Here is a 19,167-nt window from a genome sequence, read left to right on the forward strand (position 1 = left end):
GAGGCGCTGTGGGGGGGGGTCCAGGGTGAGGAGGAGGAGGCGCCACGGGATGGGGGGGGCAGGGAGGAGGATGTGTTGCAGGGGACGGAGGGAGGCCAAATTCGGTGCCCTCACCCTGCTGGCCCTGGGGCTGCAGTGTGTGGGCTGGCTCTGGGGCCAAAAAGTTGGGGGCCACTGTTATAAGGGGTGGTGGAAATAACTGGAGGTGGGGCTGAAGTGGATAAAACTTCTGAAGAGTGCCATAGATCACAAGAAGGAACTGCAGGATGCAGAGTGAACAAATGGAGAGCTGGCATGGTATTTTGGATAGCATTTTGGATTAGGATCCTGAGAGACTTGGATACTAATCCCTACTCCTACGATAGAAGAGCTGTCTCTGGTTTCCTGCTTGAAAGTACTTTTTCCCACTCTTTCAGCACCTTGGCCATCTCTGTATTCATAATTCCTCATGGCACAAGTAAAAATTCACACACACATAATATCCAAACCACTTCTGCTTTGGGACCTGCCATTTAGGAAGCATCTGTCCAAATCCCTAAGGGCTTGCATGGTGCCGGGGATACTCTAGGATTCGTGGTAAAACTTTATGGCACCATAGAGTTTTACTGTGAGTCCTAGAGTGTCGTGCCAGTGACTTGGCACGTGACTGCCACCACTCTGGTAAGGGTCTTTCTGACCTCTGTCTTCCTACTTTAAAAAGCCTTTAAAACTGCCTTCTTCTTTGATGTCCTGTCCACAAAGTGAACAGAGGAGACCTTTCTGTTCTGTTCTTACAGTTCCATCCAGACAAGGTCATCCTTCAGCCCAATGCTCATTTCCTCAACAGGGTGGTTTTTACTTTCTGCGTTGCCCAGGACTTAATTCTGTCCATCTGTTTTCCAGCACAGAAGAAACCCCTGTATTTTTTTGGCCTGTATTGCATGCCATCTCCTGGCTTTATGTTGGCTCAGTCGACTTTGTTCAGGAGGGAACCTCATGCCTTTGTGTGCTGTTGAGGCCAAAAAGAAGAGACACACAGTAAAGTTTGTCTCAACCGTTTTTGGCTTCTGTTGTACTCTGCTACAACCTGGCATGCCAGCTGTTAAGGGGAAGTTAAAGCCCACTCCGCTAGACCTGTTGCAGCCTCCAGATCTTCTTCAAAGGGACTGCTTACACAGCAGCTACAAGGTCTCTAACGCTATACGCTTCACATTAGAGCTTGGAGGGATGCAATGGGACGAGTGTCTCATTTGGGAAGAACCGAGGGAACTGGCACAGGAGGTGATGGCAGCTACAAGCATAGACAGCTTCAAGAGGAAAATGGATAAGCATATGGAGCAGAGGTCCATCAGTGGCTATTAGCCACAGCTTATCGTTGGAACTCTCTGTCTGAGGCAGTGATGTCCTGTATTTTTGTGCTTGGGGGGGTGCTCTTAGTGTCCTGGCCCCACTTGTGAACCTCCTGATGGTACCTGGGTTTTTGGCCCTTCTTCTCCCCACAACAGACACCCTGTGAGGCAGGTGGGGCTGAGAGAGTTCTGAGGGAACTGTAGCTGGCCCAAGGTCACCCAGCAGGCTTCATGTGGAAGAGGAATGGGGAAGTAAATCCGGTTCTCCAGATTAGAGTCTTAACTCTTAACCATTGCACCATGCTGGCTCTTGAAAGGTTATACTTTGAACCTGCTGTTGGTCTCCTAAGATGCTTCTTGACTTGAACCTAGCTGTTCTATTGAGGCAGAGAAGCCTTGATTGTTGTTGAAACTCTCTGTCTGGGGCAAGTGATGCTCTGTATTGTTGGTGCTTGGGAGGGCAACAGTGTGAGGGCTTATAGTGTCCTGGCCGCACTGATGGACCACCTGATGGCACCTGGGGTTTTGGCCACTGTGTGACACAAAGTGCTGAACTGGATGGGCCATTGGCTTGATCCAACATGGCTTCTCTTATGTTTTTATGTTGATTCAGAATCTCCAGATGATGCTTCAGGATGACCTTTTCCTGCCTCTACGCTTGCTTCCAGCATCAAAAATTTGCATGCACAAGGGATGAATATTTAAAAGGAGGAAAATTTTTGTCAGAATGCCCCCCACCCCCCACCCCCAAGTTCAGAAGCAGAGTACTTTCTAAATATCAGCAGGTGGGGGCAAGCAAGAGGGCTCTTGGCTCTTCATAACCGGACTTTGAATTCCCTGGAGGCATCTGGCCAACCACCATTGGAAACAAGACACTGGGCCAGATGAGCCCTCAGTCTGATCCAGCAGAGTTAACAATGCCACGAAGGGTCATTTGGCTGAGATTCTGGTAGAGTTGTTTTGTTGTCTGAATGGCGAGGCTTCTCTGGCCCAGATAACGTGCAACAAGCAGATGGTAGCGTTTTCGTTTGTTTGATTTTGCTCCAAGGGCTGCAGAAAGAGCCCACGCCGTGTTCCTGTTTGTTTCTCTCTCTCTTCTCTAACAGGGCGCAGGGCAGATGGGACGCCTTGCCTGCAGGGATGGCAGGATCCAGGATCAAAAGAGCTGAAAAGGACCCTGAGTTCTTTTTTTTAATTTTTCTTCCCCAGGGCCAGATGCTGTGCTTGGCAGTTCAGGAAGGAAAGCTGGTGCTGTACTATGACTTCACCGGAGAACTTCAGATGGCCCCTCCCTTCAAGGATCCTGACACTCTTGCAGTCAGCAGCAACACAAACAAAGGGGTAAGGGCTGTGGAAGGGATGGGGTTACTTCGACTGGAGATCTCTGATCTACAATATGCCAAGCGGCATAGATGTTGGAGTTGTATTCCGTTTGTGGTTGGGAAAATGCCCGGGAGCCCATGTCACACCAGCAGGAGATGAGGGGGGGGCCTTCTATCAGCTGCCACCTAAGGCTGCCAAGCTTCCGCTGGGGGTGAGGGATCCCCCAGTTTGGGGCCCCCCAACTTGTCAACATGAAAGAGGCCCCTGGGGGATCCCCACCCCCAAATGGCCCAATCATCGTGTGACATGCCCTGTGTGATGCTGTCACCCGGAAGTGATGTCATCGCACCAGGGACACTCTAGGATTCGTGGTAAAACTTTATGGTACCATAGAGTTTTACTCTGAGTCCTAGAGTGTTGTGCCAGGGATTTGGCAAACCTACTGCCGCCGCTCTGGTAAGGATCTGTCTGACCTCTGTCTTCCTACTTAGCAAGACACCTTCTATCCATGACCAATGAGATGCGAGGACCCAGGCTGCATAACAATAATAAGTTTATTGTAAGCGCTCAAAACAACAAGTGGTTTTAATTATTGGCACAACAGTGAAAGGTAGAAACAGTAAAGGTGATGCAAAGAAAATGTCAGCCCTGGTGTAACTGAATGTTCCCTTCCTCTAATGCCAACAGACTCACCACACTCCTTGAATGAGGGATCCCTCCTGCTACAGCCTCAGCATTCCCAGAGAGAACACAGCTTCCTCTCTAGCTGGGCCTTTTATTTCCTTCCTTCCAGGTCCTATCCCTCTGATCCTGAGAAATGTGAGCCCTGTAGCTACTGCAGCACAGGCTTCCCTGGAGCATGTAGGCCTCATCAGCCTAGGATCATGATGCCATGTCAGCATTCTGAGAGGTCAAAGGGTTCAAGCTGTCAGAAAGCAATGAAGCCTTCCTACCTCCTCAAGGATCATGTCCTTGATACATTTTTGAAAATGTAATGGAGGACCTCTTGGGACGGTGTCATGTGTAAGCTCATAGGCTAGTATTTTGCCAATCCACTAGGTTTGAAGGACCTGTATGAGGGCAATATTGTTTGCATATCAGTGGCCCCCATTTTTTTTTTTTTTGCTTTTTTCTCTGATTCCAGATCCATATCTTCCTCTTCAAACGTGCCAGCAAGGATCTGATTCTGGTGCGTCTGGAACAATCTACCATCTTCACACTGGAGCATGAAAACACATTACAAAATGCCACTTCCTACTACCTGGGTGGTGTACCTGTGTCCATTTTGCCTGAGAGGTGAGACTTCTTTTCCAGTCATCACCTGAAACGAGATTTATAATTCCCCTCTGTGCACTTGTGCATATTCCCAGACGCCAACCTTTCTTGTATGTTTCTCAGCCTCAGAGTGCGTTAAGATGTCGGCACATGTTTTACTGTGTATGTTTTTGTGGAAGGTCTTTGAAAGTGTTATTTCTCCATCTGAGTCATGACCATTGGATGGCCTGTTGAAAGAGGATTCAGAGTCTCCAGCTTTTGTAGCTTTGCCTCCTCTTCTTCTCCTTACCAAAGTTCACTGATGCCCTTGTCAGGTCTGGCTCTATCTTCAATAATAACGACTCCCCATGGTTTCAGGATTAGTGCTTATTGCAGGATGGAATTCTAGCAGGAGCTCCTTTGCATATTAGGCCACACCCTCCTGATGTAGCCAATCCTCCAAGAACTTCCAAAAAAGAGCCTTGTAAGCTGTTGGGAGGATCGGCTACATCAGGGGTGTGTGGCCTAATATGCAAAGGAGCTCCTGCTAGAATTCCACCCCTGGTTTATTGTAAAATAGGACAGGTGACACTGGACAGGTCCAGTGTCAAAACTGGTATACAGGCTCAGGTTGGTTAGATATATACTATCATAGTGGCCGTTACATGCACGCCTTTCTTGGTTCAGGGATGAGATTAATTCAAAAGCAATTTGTTCCAAATTCAAGCATTCTCACACCACAAAGCATTCTGTGAAACAGCAAAAGATAGCAATGACCTTGAGTACCAGGCATATAACTTTCAGTTTCCAATAGACAAAGCTAAGCATATATTCCTTAGGCATACTGAAAACATGAGAACAGTGGCAAGCAATCTTGACAGCGCTGTGTTGCCAGACTCCCATCTTCCGCTCTTGCAGTTTTCCTGATGACAGATGTTCTCTTTCAGCTTGAAAAAGAAATTCCCCAAAGGTGGATCCATCCGGGGCTGCATGAAAGGCTTGAAGGCTCATGGCAAATATGTGGATTTAAAGCGTATGAACACCACAGGAGTGAGTTACGGGTGTACGTCAGACCTCCTGGTAAGCAGGATATGGGAGTGCTCTGTCCTCTCACTGAACATGAGAACACTGTCTTGCAGGATTAGTCCAGAGGTCCATCTGGTGCAACCATCTGTCTCCCAGTGGTTGGCCGGCGAAGTTCATGAGTGAATTAATGCAGTGCTTGAATCACTGAGCTTGTCTCTGTTTTCTGTGCTGCTGCTGGGCTGCGGCAGGGAAAAGGATAGCTATAACCAGGAACTCCTTTGCATATTAGGCCACGCCCCCCTGATGTAGCCAATCCTCCAGGAGCTTACAGGAGTCTTCATACAGGGCCTACTGGAAGCTCCAGGAGGATTGGCTGCATCAGGGGTGTGTGGCCTAATATGCAAATGAGTTCCTGCTACAAAAAAGCCCTGGATATAACCATATAAAGGGAGAGCAGGGCTGACATCAACATAGAGCCTGAGGCTTCTGTCAGGACTCACTGACTTCTTCACCTGCATTCTTCCCCAGCCCCCCATGCTCTCTTCCTCTCCTCCTTTCACAAGCACTCCCTGCTGAATATGCTGCCCGGAGCCACTAGGGAAGGACGTGCAGGTGGTGCGCAGTGGTGGCAGCACTTCTGGGGGCCATGAGGGCAAGCACCTCACGCTGTTGGCACAAGGGCGAGAGGGCTTGCAAGCAGGCAGGGAAGAACAGCTCTACAGAGTGTGTGCAGGTGGATGGATGAGCAGGAGGAGGAGTGCAAGCAGAGAGCGTGGAGGGTAGACAAGGAGAATGCTCCCTGGGCACTCTGGGCCCAGGGCCCCCCAAAACCTGGAGCTGGCTGTGAGTGAGAGCCATTTTTAGTTATTCATTGATCTACATGCAGGGTATCCCATGGAATTTCTCTGAATATAGACGTCTGAGAGGTTGAAAAGGAAATACTTTGCCCTTCCTGAATATCACAGTCAGCTGCACCTGGAGACCTTGTTTCCCTTTTAGAGCAGACCTCTTGATTAGGACCCTTGTCTGTCGGATGGGCTCGTCCTTTTCATGCTTCAGGGTTGCCAGATCTCACGCAAACAACTTTTTCTGAAATGGTTATAACACCCATCAGGCAACAGGAGTTTGTTTGTTTGTTTGTTTTTGCTACCAGTCTTGGATTGTGTCCACGGCAACCTCCTCAATTATCACAAGAAGTGTGTCATATTCTTACTAGCATATTCTTACTAGCATCAGTCACAAGTTCTCCCAGAGCTGTTCTGCTCAAGAGCAGTTCTCTCAGAGCTCTCTCAGCCCCACCCACCTTACAGGGTGTCTGTTGTGGGGAGAGGGAGGGAAAGATTATAAACCACTCCGAGACTCCCAAGTGAAGGACAGGGTATAAATCCTCCTCAGTTGAAGGTTACCCACACTGGTGCTTGCCCCATTACCATCAGTAACATTGGTCGCTTATGTAGGAATGTTTACTAAAACTTGAAGGAAGGGATTTCTCCCCTCGAAGTCAAATCAGCTTGTGATCCTTGGGAGTCTCCATGCTTCACCTGTAGTATGTAACTCAGCCGACATGCTTAAATCACCTAGGTTTTTTTTTTTTAATCTTATTCCATGGCCTTTAAACGCCCCTGAAATACTGGTTCATCCTACACTATAAGTAAGCTGTTCTGCCGTGGCTGCTGGACAGCAGTTACATCGCATAACATTCTTAGCCTTGAAGTTCTGCTGTTTTAGTCCACCACCACCACCACCACCACCCCCGGTGTTGCAGTGACTCTGCCTCTTTGCAGGTGGCTCGCTCAGTTAAACTCCATGGCCACGGCTTCCTGACCCTGTCGCTGCCGAACGTGCCCTCTTTACAAGACTTCTACACCGGCTTCAGCTTCCGCACCGGCCAGAGCCATGGCTTGATGTACCGCCATGCTACCGGGGTATGTCGTTACTGTCTCTTAAGGGCTCTCCTCTTCCTGTAGGCCACCTGAGTGAGCAGCTCATTGTCACAACCTGTTGCAAGTAGCTCCCTGGCAGGGTCTTCATTCCATGGGACTTAAGAGAGTTCTTTACCTTTTCCCTAGATAGATGGCTCAGCAAGGATGCTGTGTGCCTTCTCTCTGGGTGGCAGGCAAATTCAGGAAGCCTGATTGGCCCCCTGTTTTTCTAGCAAGCTTACCATTGGCTGGCTTTGAGCAGGCACTCTTCTGCTGCTGGGCCCTTCCTTCCTCCTAAGCTGGCAGGAGAAGAGTGGTGGGTGGAAATGATGCCGCACAGTGTGCTTATGTCAACACGTCGCACAACCAACACCCCTACGCCCTGCCCCCAAAGAGAGCCAGTTTGGTGTAGTGGTTAAGTGTGCGGACTCTTATCTGGGAGGGTTTGATTCCCCACTCCTCCACTTGCAGCTGCTGGAATGGCCTTGTGTCAGCCATAGCTCTGGCAGAGGTTGTCCTTGAAAGGGCAGCTGCTGTAAGAGCTCTCTCAGCCCCACCTACCTCACAGGATGTCTGTTGGGGGTGGGGAAGGTAAAGGAGATTGTGACTGCTCTGGGACTCTGAGATTCAGAGTATAGGACAGGATATGAATCCAATATCATTATCTTCAAAGTGCCGGGGGTACCAGGCAGCCCCTGGCATTTCTAGTTTCTAGAACCCTTTGGGATTGTCCTATTTCAAGCTGCAACTAGGTTGCAGAAGAATTTATGAAGTTATTTTGTAACCATTCAAACCATCCATGCATCTAGCTCTACCTGGTGGCTACTGTGCAGCAGAGAAGGGTCTTTCCCAGCATCCTCTGTGGGAGATCCTTGAATGGGCAGTACCAGAGACTAATGCTGGTACCTTCTGTATACAAAGCACATGGTCTGCCTCTGTGCCATTGCTGCTCCTTAAGCATGGCTTCCTGCGGCAGCTCCGATCTGTCCTATCTGAAGCCTTCCTAATAAACAGCCTCATTTTTATCCTTGGTAACCCCAGGAGCAAGTTGCTGTCCAAGATCTGAAGGTGTGTTTTTTCTCTTCCTCTTCAGGAAGGAGTCTGCCAGGTGTCCTTGAAGAATGGCAAGGTGGCCGTGAACGTCCTGACGACAGAACTGACCACAAAGAACGCCTATGCAGACGACACGAGTCACTACGTGGCCATCTACAGCGACTCCGCAGGGTACTTGCCGGAGTCCTTCCTTGTCCCATTTGTCAGTCTCATGCACAAACACACCCCTTTCCTCCAGGCCCAGATGAGGCAGTGAGCCCCCCTTTGGTGCAAAATGCATTTTCTTTTCAGGGTCCGGGTTTACATCGACGACCAGCTCCAGGGGACCGAGCCAGGGGCTGACCGCCACCGAAGGCAGAAGCTGCAGGAGGAGCAGGCACTGTTCCACCTGGGTGGGATGCCCCAGTTCAGTGAAATGGGCAACCTCTCTGGCTGCATCGGGAATGTCTTTGTCAGGCGGTGAGTGTGAGCGGGCCTTGTTTGGTGCTTGAGAGCCAGTTTGGTGCAGTGGTTAAGTGCGCGGACTCATACTTGGGAGAACCGGGTTTGATTGTCCACTCCTCCACTTGCAGCTGCTGGAATGGCCTTGGGTCAGCCTTAGCTCTGGCAGAGCTGTCCTTGAAAGGGCAGCCTCCGGGAGAGCTCTCTGAGCCCCCTACCTCACAGGGTGTCTGTTGTGGGGGAGGAAGGGAAAGGAGATTGTAAGCTGCTCTGAAACTCTTGATTCAGAGAGAAGAGCGGGGTATAAATCTACTGTCGTCTTCTTCATCATCATCATTCTTCTCCTCCCCTTCCAGTTGTTTCAAATGTCTATCTCCCTCTTCTCCCCAGGTAGACTCATTGGGGTTTTCTCCCCTTCCCAACTTGGGTCAAATCAAGTCTGATGGGAGAGTTCCATGGCCGGTCTCCCAGTTGTCTGGGTTTTCACATAAAAGCAACCGGTAGAGGTTTCTAATGGGACTGAGCCTGTGATTCTGGGAGGCTGGTGGGCTTTATTCCTTCCCCCCAAAATGCTGTTTGCCTAATGGAAATTTCCCTTCCACAGGTGCTGCTATCTGCACTGAGAGAAAAGGCAAATCTCATATTTAAATGTGTCTGTTTCCCCAGTGGTTTAGATCAGGGGTGGCCAATGGTAGCTCTTCAGATGTTTTTTTGCCTACAACTCCCATCAGCCCCAGCTATTGGCCATGCTGGCTGGGGCTGATGGGAGTTGTAGGCAAAAAAAAAATCTGGAGAGCTACCGTTGGCCACCCCTGGTTTAGATCATAGTTGTGGCTTAGATCAGAGAAACAGCACGGGGGTAGGATCCTGCCCCCCCCCCCACATGAACATTCCTGTGCTTTTTTATCCTGTTAAGTGCAGCAGGAAACAGTGAGAATTTCACACACACAGGAGCCCCCCTCCCCAATATGCTACCAAGCGTATGTCTACTGAAAAGAACTGCCAGTCCTGACCCATGACAGGTGCGGCAGAACGAGGACCACACTTGCTGCATTCTCGTTTGCATTTGGAAGGGGAACGCTTTTGTATTTGGAGCAATACGTTTTAAAAAGAAGCCCTCCTCATCCAATTCCAGCTCAGTTTTTAAATCGATTCCTTGCCCAGTCAAGAGTTTGGACACCTCTAGATTAAAAATTTCCAGTTTCTAAGCGTATTTGCCCTTGGTGAAAGAACGGCTTGTGACGAGAGTCATTTTCTAATGGGAAATGGCTTTTCCCAACCTGTCTGCTGGGGAAAACCCTGAGGGTTGCTTGTAGAGGGCTCTGGGGAGTAAGCCACTCTGGAGTCTGGGATTGTAAGCCGCTCTGAGTCTCTGATTCAGAGAGAAGGGCAGGGTATAAATCTGCAGTATTCTTCTTTTCCTCCTTCTCCTCCTCCTTTTTCAGTCTAGCACGCAACTGCAAGTGAACGCAGTAATAATCAGGATTTGGTGGTTATCCAGGCCTGGAAAGAACAAATTGCCCTTGATGCTTTGGGACTTGCTTTCCTTCTGGGCCTGGCTAACGCAATCAGAAAGGTCTCGTCCACCTTTCCAACAGCTGCTGCTTGGCCGCAGTCCTGACTGAACAGCTGTTGAGCTCCTTTTCGCTTTCTGCAACAGGAAACTGGACCCACAGGTAGTGGTGGACCTTCAGCAGAGCACGGAGAGCATCAACGTGACCATGAACTGCCCCCGGGATCGGCAGCCGCAGCAAATGAGGGCATCCGAGAAGAAGGGCAAATGGAAACCGAAGGTGATGAAAACGTTCTCTTGGGTTGGTGGTCATTCAGTCCTTAGTTTTATTTTATTCTATTTATATCCTGCCTCCCTGACAAGCGGGCTTAGGGCAGCTCACCGCATCCGATAATGAAACAGGTCAATAAAAACATTAATTAAAGCAACTGCCGTTCAGTAAAAGATTACACAGATCATTTAAGTAGGTGGCATTCAAGTAAGCTTTATAACCATTCTTCTCATCTGATGTCTTAGGCAATGACATTGCAGGTTTGATGTTACTAATTCCAGTTGATGACTAACAATCAAACACAAGGTGGAATAGCATAGTCTTACAGGCTTTGTGGAATTGGGCAAGGACCCGCAGAGCTCTAACATCTTCTGGAAGTTGATTCCACCAGTAGGGGGCAGCCACAGAGAAGGCCCTTTTACATGTTTTAAGTCTCACCTCCCTCGGCCCGGGGATCGATAACAAGTCTTGAGATCCAGATCACAATACCCGCTGGGGAACATGTAGGGAGAAAGTGGCACCCCCCCTCCTCCAGGAGTGTTTAGCTGTGAGTTTAAAGTAAGCAACTGCCATCCACAGGGACTTATAGACTTGGCATGACCTACTTGGTGGGAGAGGCTGGGAGCTCTTTATTTTTCTTCGTGTTTTGAATCCCTGGTTTTGTTTCTCTTTCAAGATCCAGCAGTCAGAAAGTCCCACAGTGAAGCTGTTTGTTCTCTCAGTGTCTGGAATCTTGTATAGACTTTAATTGGAGAAAGGGAAATTTCTGAACTGTTTCCCCACAGGTGGTGAGCCCAGCTGTGCTGAAAGATGAGACCTGCCAACTACCCAAACACCCCAAAGCCATTAAAGGTTCCTTCCAGTTTGGTGGATCCTCGGTGAGCCGTTTGGAATTTGATGACGTTCCAGTGACATTCCAAGAGAGGTACGCATTCCAAATCAAAAATATGTGCCATCTCTGCTCTCTTATCATTAATCATCAGTTCCAACTCTGTTCACACGATGGTCCGATTAGTTATCTTCCGCCTGAAATTGTGTCACTTTATTGTTTTAACTGTTTAAATTTATTTCTAATTTTTATTGCTTATTGTTATTGTTTTAAGTTTGTTGTAATCCACCCTGAGCCTGCTCATGGGATAAAGCAGACTAGAAATTAACAAAAATAAATGCCTTCCTTATTTGCTGAAGTGAAAGTATGGAAATCGGCAGGTTCAAGATTATCTCCCTGACTGACTCAGGTTTGGGAAACTGAGCAAATCTGCCTATCGGAGGAGCTCTCAGTAAGGCCGAGAAGTTCATTACAGTCCAGAAGTAAAATCCAGGAATGCAGTTTGCACAATACACATAATAGTGGACCAGCTGTCAGGGTCTCCAGAAGTCTTCTTCAGCCTGGATGTTGCATACAGATCAAAGGGAACTTCTGAGTCTTCTGTATGAAAAGGGGTTTGGGGACAGGAAATTGCCTCAGGCCAGCAGAAGTTCTGTTCAAGCCTCCATTTTGTGTTAGATGCAGAGCAGATTAACAGTGCCGGTTTCCAGTGACCTGGGCTTCTCCAGGCAAAGACACAATGAATGGATTACAATCCCTGACTCGGGAATCTCGTAAAAACAAGAGTTTCAAAAGCAGTTTCTGTCTTGCCTCTTCCGGCTCCGACTCCCGCTGGAAGTCCTCTCTTTCAGTGCAGAGAGACTTCCCTTGCCTCTGGCCTCGGGGGAGCGTGGCTTGCGCAAGAGGAGAGCGCCACCTGTAGTGGAACGGATCCATGTTCTAACCCCATTGCATTGGCAGCAGTTCTCCAGAACTGGTGAGATGCCAAGACGGAAAAGAAAGAAAAACCTTTACATTTTTGCTACGTTTTGATAGCATCCCAACAGTTCCCCCTCATGCTTGCAAGGAAAACAAGGGGGAGCTCCGCCCTTCATTGAAGGCAACGGCTGCCTCACTCCCAAGAGGGCAGGGACGGTCCAATATGGATTCCTGTCTGCACCCCACACAAACCCACCCCTGCTTATTTCATTCCGTGGGGGAAAGGGCCATGGCTCAGCGGCACAGCATCTGCTTGGCATGCAGAAGGTCCCCAGTTCGGCTCCTGGTATCTCCAGTTCAAAGGACCAGACCGTAGGTGATGGGAAAGACCTCTGCCTGGGACCCTGCAGAGCTGCCGCCAGTCTGAGTAGATGATCTTGACCTTGATGGATCAGTTCAGTAGAAGGCAGCTTCCTGTGTTCATTGGTCCTGTCACCCCAAGTGAGTTTGGGGAGAGGCCGTGGGTCAGTGGAGGAGTCTCTGCTTTACAAGCAGAAGATCCCAGATTCAACCCCCAGTTTAAACGGACCAGGCAGTAGGTGATTTTTAAAAAATGTTTTGTGTGATGTGAAAAAAACCTCTGCCTGAGACCTTGGAGAGCTGCTGCCAGTCTGAGTAGATGATACTGATTTGGATGGACCAAGGGTCTCATTCAGCTTCATGCAGGGCTTTATTTGTAGCGGGAACTTCTTTGCATATTAGGCCACACACCCCTGATGTAGCCAATCCCCCAGGAGCTTTCAATAGGCCCTGTAAGAACAGCCCTGTAAGTGGTTGGAGGATTGGCTATATCAAGGGGGTGTGGCCTAATATGCAAAGGATTCCTGCTACAAAAAAGCCCCAGTTTCATGTATATTCCTCTCCCAGCTTTTCTGTTTAAGGCAGCAGCTAAACAAAGTCAAAGATGTATAATGACATGGCACAATTCAGGGATGCGTCACTGGTTTCCAATCCTTCTTCTCCAGGTTCCACTTCTCCATGGAGGTCCGGCTGAACTCTTCCAACGGCCTGCTCTTCTACATGGCCAGCGAGTCCCAGGGCTCTTTCTTCTCCCTTTTCGCCTCCGGTGGCCGCCTGGTGCTCTTGGCAGACGTTGGCAGGAATAAACTCAGGCTCCGGAGCAAGGACAAGTTCCGGGATGGAAGGTGGCACACGGTGAGGGAAGGGAAGAAGCCCCGGGGCCTGGCTGGAGCTGCAAGTTCACATAATAATTATTAATAATAATAATCGTATGGCAGTGGGTGTAGTATAGCAAGGAGCTCTGAAGATTGTCTGGCAGCCTGAAACTCTAGCTCTTATTTTGTGGTGAGCTAGGTTTATTTTGGGGGGGCTGAGAGAGCTGTGACAGACCCAAGGTCACCTAGCTGGATTCAAGCAGAGGAGTGGGGAATTGAACCCAATTGTCCAGATGAGTCCACTGCTCTTAACCGCTACACCAGAGGTGTCAAATGTATGGCCCAGGGGCCAGATCAGGCCCCAGCAGGGTTCCTATCAAGCCCACAAGGAAGTCTGCTTTCATTGCCTGAGGCTCCTCCCTTGGGAGAGCTTGCTTTGCTAGGCTCTCTCAATCGCACAGCAGAGCTACTGAGCCAAGCCTCTTTTCCTTCTATTGGCTGAGGCTCTGACCCCTCATCCCTTGGGGAGGGAGGGAAAGAGCCAGAACTTCTTTTGTCCAGTTCCCTCAGTCACACAGGAGAGATACAAAATCTTTAATTGTGTTTGTCTGTGTCCTTTATGAAGTTTATATCTCCTCTACCTGGCATTACATTTTATGACACACACGGCCCGGCTCGACAAGGTCTCATTTATGTCAGATCCGGCCCTCATAACAAATGAGTTTGACACCCCTATGCTACACCATGCTGGCTGTCCACATTCCAAGTGTAAGAAGGCGATGTCAGGGCAAATTCTCCTTGAACAAAAACCAATCATGAATGGGAATGGATGAGAACTGTCTCTAGACAAGAGAGTGGTGGGGGGGGAGACTGTGTTCACTGTAGAAATGCTAAATAAATACCAAGGAGCTCTAATACCAGGAGCTCTGCTAGCAATAGGCAAATTTGGTTGTCCGGGGCCAGTAACCACCGTGCTTATTCTGATGTTCAGTTCTTGCGACTGGCAGGTCTTCTTCAGCCGAGACAGAAGCAAAGTTCAGCTCGTCGTCGATGGGCTGAGAGCCCAGGAGAAATCGCTGCCCGCTGCTGGAGACTTCCAGATCTCTGGCCCTTTTTACATAGGCGGGGCACCTGTGGAGAAGGCCAAAGCTCATATACCGGTAAGGGGTCCTAATCCATAGCAGTGTTCGGCAAAGCGTGGAGAGATCTTTTTTGCCAGGTGCTTTTCCTCTGTGTCAGGCAGGTGTTTAGCAAAGCACAGGAAGAGGTTGAGCGGCCTGGAGAATGTGTTGCTAGACCTGCCATCTGGCTGCAGTATGGGGGAAAACGCTGCTCGGAAAGCTATTTTTGTAGGCTGGGTGCCATGGCCCAAGAGGGCGGCTTTGCTGGGCTCCCATTCCCAGGTAAACCAGAAAGAAGATTGAGGAAACAAAAGAAAGTGGACCCAAAAATGTAAATGAAGCTTTAAAAATGCAATGTTCGTCAGTCTCACTGAAAACCACTTATAATACAATGTTGTTTGGACAACAGTCTCTAAAGCAGGGGTCCCCAGCAATGCCTGCGGACCCCTTTCCTGGTGCCTGCCAAGTATTTATAGAAAGTGGACAGGATCATGTGGGGCTTTTGCTCAGCAAGGCTGCTGACTGGCCTCTGGAAATGTGATTGGCTGTGCAGATTTTTTAAAAAAACAGTGCTCTGGCAACAGCTGCCGCCACAGAACAAGGATCTTCACTGTATTTGAAGGAAAGCTGAGTTGACTGTATTGCAGCTGTGCCCATCCTGCTGTGTCACAATTCCAAGGTGCCTGTAAATTCAAAAAGGGTTGGGGGGGGTTTGGGGGGAGGGGGCTGCTCTAAATAAATATATAATGCAGCGCCACAAGTATCAGCTGGCCACCAATGTGTCAAGTGCCTTGCCGTGCCATGCCATGAAAGGGTTGCTGTCGTATTACTTTATTCCATGCATAAACTGTCTTGGTGTTATCTTGCTGCATACTTTCCCCATGGCTTTGCTTGCTTTCTGCTAGACGCCCCTGCTCGTGGAGATGTTATGTCTATGTGCAATGCTTAGTAACCAATTGTATCAAGTCGCAACCTTGAATGATAGAAAAGTGAAACTACGGCTCAAGAGAGCTCAGGATAGTTATGATGGGGGGTGGTGTGTGGGATGTGCTTATCGCTATTCGCTGCGCTTTTGCTGTGCCTATATTGTTGATACTTTTATTGTGGTGAAGCAGATCTGACTCTGACCTCGAGTCAGTAATGTACCTGCTTGACGTCTCTTAATCAATGGAACTTAGAACTAATTCAGAGACTGTTTATTGACGGTGCTGCTTCTTCCTGCAGGATGCTTCTGCCACCAGCTTTAATGGCTGCCTCAGGCACTTGAAGTTGGACAGGAAGCCGCTGGAGTCCCCCTCCCGGGTGTTCGGTGTGACCCCTTGTTACATGGGGACTTTGGAAAGCGGCGTCTTTTTCTCCACGGAGGGAGGATACATTACCTTAGGTAAGTACAGTTCAGACTCTCTTCCCTGAGGCTTCTATCTCCTCCCACCAGTGTTTCCTCTAAGCTGAGTTAGTGTGAGCTAGCTCACAATTTTTTTGTCTTCGCTCAGGAAGGATGGCTCCAGAGCAAACTGATTTATGCGGTAGCCAAATTGCTCACTCACAGCTTTAATGCCGGTAGCTCACAAAGTAGAAATTTTGCTCACAAGACTCCGAAGCTTAGAGGGAGCATTGCCCCCACCCCTTTTCCCCAGGCCCCTTAGCATCCGCCAGTTTCCTCACAATCCCGTTCTCGTTTCTAAGGTGTGGACCTCATTCTCTTTTGACCGTCTTGCCTTTTCTCTCCCAGATGGGTATGTGGCCATCGGGCAGGACTTTGAGCTGATGCTGGAAATCCGCCCACGAAGCATGTCGGGTCTGCTATTTCACATTGGCACAAGAGCAACGAACTACCTCAGGCTGTACACAGACAGTCAACAGGTAATCAGGTGTGGGGAGAGAACAGCTGGTAGTATTTTTTTTTGTACACTGGAAATAAGAAATGAGAATACTCTGTGCCACATCTAGATATTCAGCGTCCACTTCTGTTTATCACCTTGTCTGATTCCACTGTAAAGCCCAGTAATGTAGATTCTACGCATTTGGTTCAGTTTAATTTGAATTGGTTTATCCAGAGGGGTGATTTTTCAGCTTCTTCTGCATCCACCAGAAGCAACATTTTGGGGAAATTATTTGGCTGTACTGCTGCTACTTCTTAAATAGTGGCATTCACTGCCAGTGGATGTATCGTATCGACAGACACAATCATAGAGAGCTTTAGCAGGGGATTAAAGCACTAAGTGTCTGTTAACTAAGATGACTAAAGGGAACCTCCACGTTCAGAGGCAGTAACCTCTGAATACCAGTGCCAGAACGCAACATCAGGGGAAGGCCTTGGCCTCTGTACCTCATTGCTGGCCCTCTAGAGAAACTGGTCGGTCGCTGCATGAGACAGGATTCTGGATTAGATGGACCACTTTTCTGATCCAGCAGGGCAGTGTAAGCAATGAAGCTCCATTCTGCTAACAAGTGTCACCCGTTACTGGATGTGATTAGCAGGATTCAGCACATCAAGTAAACACCAGGACAACTTATAAAACTTGCATTTGCCAGGAATAGGGGCGGGGGGGGCAGGCTTTGGAGTTTGTGTTCTTTTTTGCCTGTAATATTTTTTTATCCAACTTGTCTGCTGGATACAAAGGCCTCTAACACAATATGAAGGGGGGAAAGACCACCGTCATATTGTTGTGTTAGAATCAAGCAGATCTAAAAATCTGGCGCTATCTGAAAACGGCAACCTTAGAGAATACAAACGCTTTCCAAGTTACCTCTCCCAAATGCTTTGCCCTGCATCTCGTTCTTCCCCATCCCCTTTCCGCCTCCAGGCACATAGAAAGAAAGAGCAGGGCTAGTTCTTGCAAGTGTTGAGATCTCAGGTGGATTAATGCGGAACAAGAAGGGTTGGAGTTTGGATGATGTACGTTTGTGGGAGCTGCGTGAAGCAGGAGCCAATGGGAGAGGTTGAAAAGGCTGGTTTGGCCAGCACAGGCCATGCTTCCCCCCCCTCCCCATTCCTTTAGCAAAAGGAACTTTTCCAGCACAGGAAACGTTGAAAAGTGAAAATTTTCAGGAATCTAAAGAACTCATGAAATCAGAATCATGTGTGTGCACATGCCCATTTTGCAGAATTGATTTTCAAGGCAGCAGAGTCTTGGGTCCAGATAGCATTTTATTTTGCCCCATTCATGGGCTTGGGAACAGATGAGTGGAACATCTGCAAGTTTACTGCAAATTCAGATTCTTGATCTCAGCTCGATGCCAGCAACATTGTGTGATAAAAAGGAGATAAGAACTATGCTGGTTAACGATTGGGTTAACTGCCTTACTCTTCTGCAAGCTTCAGACCATTGTGTGCGTTAACTTGCTTCTGATTTACGGTGACCCTGTGATTAACGAACCTTCAACATGTCCCACTGCTAACAGCCTTGTTCGAGTCTTGCAGACCGAGGGCCCAGCCATCCTCGATTGAGAATCCCATGATGAGATGATCGGACCAGGAAACCTTTGTATAAACTCTACCCCAGCAGGGGATTTGAGGGACGGGGGCTGCTCTGATCTGTGTTAGTACATTGTTTCTGATCTATTCATTGAGGATTTCTCAATAAACTTCATAGCAGCAGGCTGGATCCTGGGTATCCACTCCAGCTGCGGAGGCACCTTCCTTCCTCCAGCATCTTGTGCCAAGAGGCTCCTTCCGCCAGAGGAAAGCCCTACTGCTGGCAGAACCTGGTGCATGGAAGGCCACCAAAACAGCTGGCCTGCGTTTCAAGAGTGTTTGGGACAGTCTCTGCTGTGCAGGCCTGAAATAAACACTCTGAACATTTTTTCCCCCCTCAATGCACTAGGTCACTGTGGTTGCAAACACTGGTGCTGGGGAATTCTCTGCCTCCGTGGCCCGTCCTTCGCTCTGTGATGGCCAGTGGCACACAATTGCAGGTAGGGTCCTCAGAAGGAATGGGTTGCTTGGATGCCTTCAGTAGATGCCGGTACTTGAGTGGAGGGAAAGGGTCATTTTGAAAGGCATAACTCGGGCAGAGGGGGATTTTGAAGACATTAGGCCCTCCTGGGGAAGGGAGAGGCTACTAGTACAAGTTCTCAGGTATGGGCTTTTGGACTTGTCCCACTGTTGAGACCAGAATGGGGCAGGGCGTTCTGCACCCTTGGAGAAAGGCACAAGTGGATACAACTTGTGTTATGAACACCCAAGTACTCTGCTAACAGATGGATCCACAACGTAGCTGAGCTAGCCTATTGCACAGGAGCAAGGACTGCTTCCTGCATTGCACAGCTGCACTCCGCACAGCACCTCCTTATGATTCCGTACTGTGCAAGGGTGCATTCAGCTACAGCATGTACGATTTGTTGTTGTTGCTTGTTTTTGCCCTATGAAACAGCCTTCCAGCGTGGCTTCCATTTATCCACCATTCCAGAGCAGTTCTGTAGTACTGAACTGCTGAAGGGGGTGGATCTGCATTCAGGCAGTGGCATTACGTGATTTTGTCGTCGTCGTTGCTGCTGTGCCCCCACCCTTCCCCCCCTCATTGGGGAGAAAGGTGGATTTATATAAAAGAGTGAGGGTGCGATTAGAGTACAGAGGTGGGCTTGGGAAGACCCTGGCTCCAGTCCTTGATTGCAATGAAACCATCCATGACCTTGGGCCACAGGAAGAAAGAAGCCTCCTGACCACTGAAGTGCAGAGCCTTTACAAGCACTGCAGAAACCATAAATTCTGACACGTGAGAGGGATGCTGCTTCTCAGAACACCTGTGCTCTCTTTCCAAGTTATCAAGAGCAGCAACGTGATCCAAGTAGATGTGGATACAGAGGGAAATTACACGGTGGGCCCCAACCAAGTCCTCCCGACGACCGTCAAGGAGAATTTCTACCTCGGTGGAACGCCAGGTGAGCAACTTCAGGGATTCCGACTGTAACCTCTGACAGCACCATTTAGGAAATAGAAGTACTTCTTCACCCAAAGGGTGATTAACATGTGGAATTCACTGCCACAGGA

At 48.9% G+C, this 19,167-nt stretch overlaps 1 protein-coding gene across 1 annotated transcript in view; it reads left to right on the forward strand.

The window, feature by feature from the left end:
* LAMA5 (laminin subunit alpha 5) overlaps window positions 1–19,167 on the forward strand; it is a 314,720-nt gene that overhangs the window by 294,029 nt on the left and 1,524 nt on the right. Inside the window, exons 66-79 of the mRNA XM_060230703.1 lie at window positions 2,538–2,669; window positions 3,796–3,947; window positions 4,853–4,985; window positions 6,716–6,856; window positions 7,947–8,077; window positions 8,198–8,365; window positions 10,008–10,140; window positions 10,917–11,056; window positions 12,904–13,093; window positions 14,061–14,213; window positions 15,399–15,558; window positions 15,907–16,037; window positions 18,002–18,092; window positions 18,939–19,058. Coding sequence (XP_060086686.1) covers window positions 2,538–2,669; window positions 3,796–3,947; window positions 4,853–4,985; window positions 6,716–6,856; window positions 7,947–8,077; window positions 8,198–8,365; window positions 10,008–10,140; window positions 10,917–11,056; window positions 12,904–13,093; window positions 14,061–14,213; window positions 15,399–15,558; window positions 15,907–16,037; window positions 18,002–18,092; window positions 18,939–19,058 — 1,975 coding nt within the window. The remainder of the gene's footprint in view (window positions 1–2,537; window positions 2,670–3,795; window positions 3,948–4,852; window positions 4,986–6,715; window positions 6,857–7,946; window positions 8,078–8,197; window positions 8,366–10,007; window positions 10,141–10,916; window positions 11,057–12,903; window positions 13,094–14,060; window positions 14,214–15,398; window positions 15,559–15,906; window positions 16,038–18,001; window positions 18,093–18,938; window positions 19,059–19,167) is intronic.

This window comes from Heteronotia binoei, chromosome 2 (genome assembly GCF_032191835.1).
Source record: "Heteronotia binoei isolate CCM8104 ecotype False Entrance Well chromosome 2, APGP_CSIRO_Hbin_v1, whole genome shotgun sequence".
Taxonomy (NCBI): Eukaryota; Metazoa; Chordata; class Lepidosauria; order Squamata; family Gekkonidae; genus Heteronotia; species Heteronotia binoei.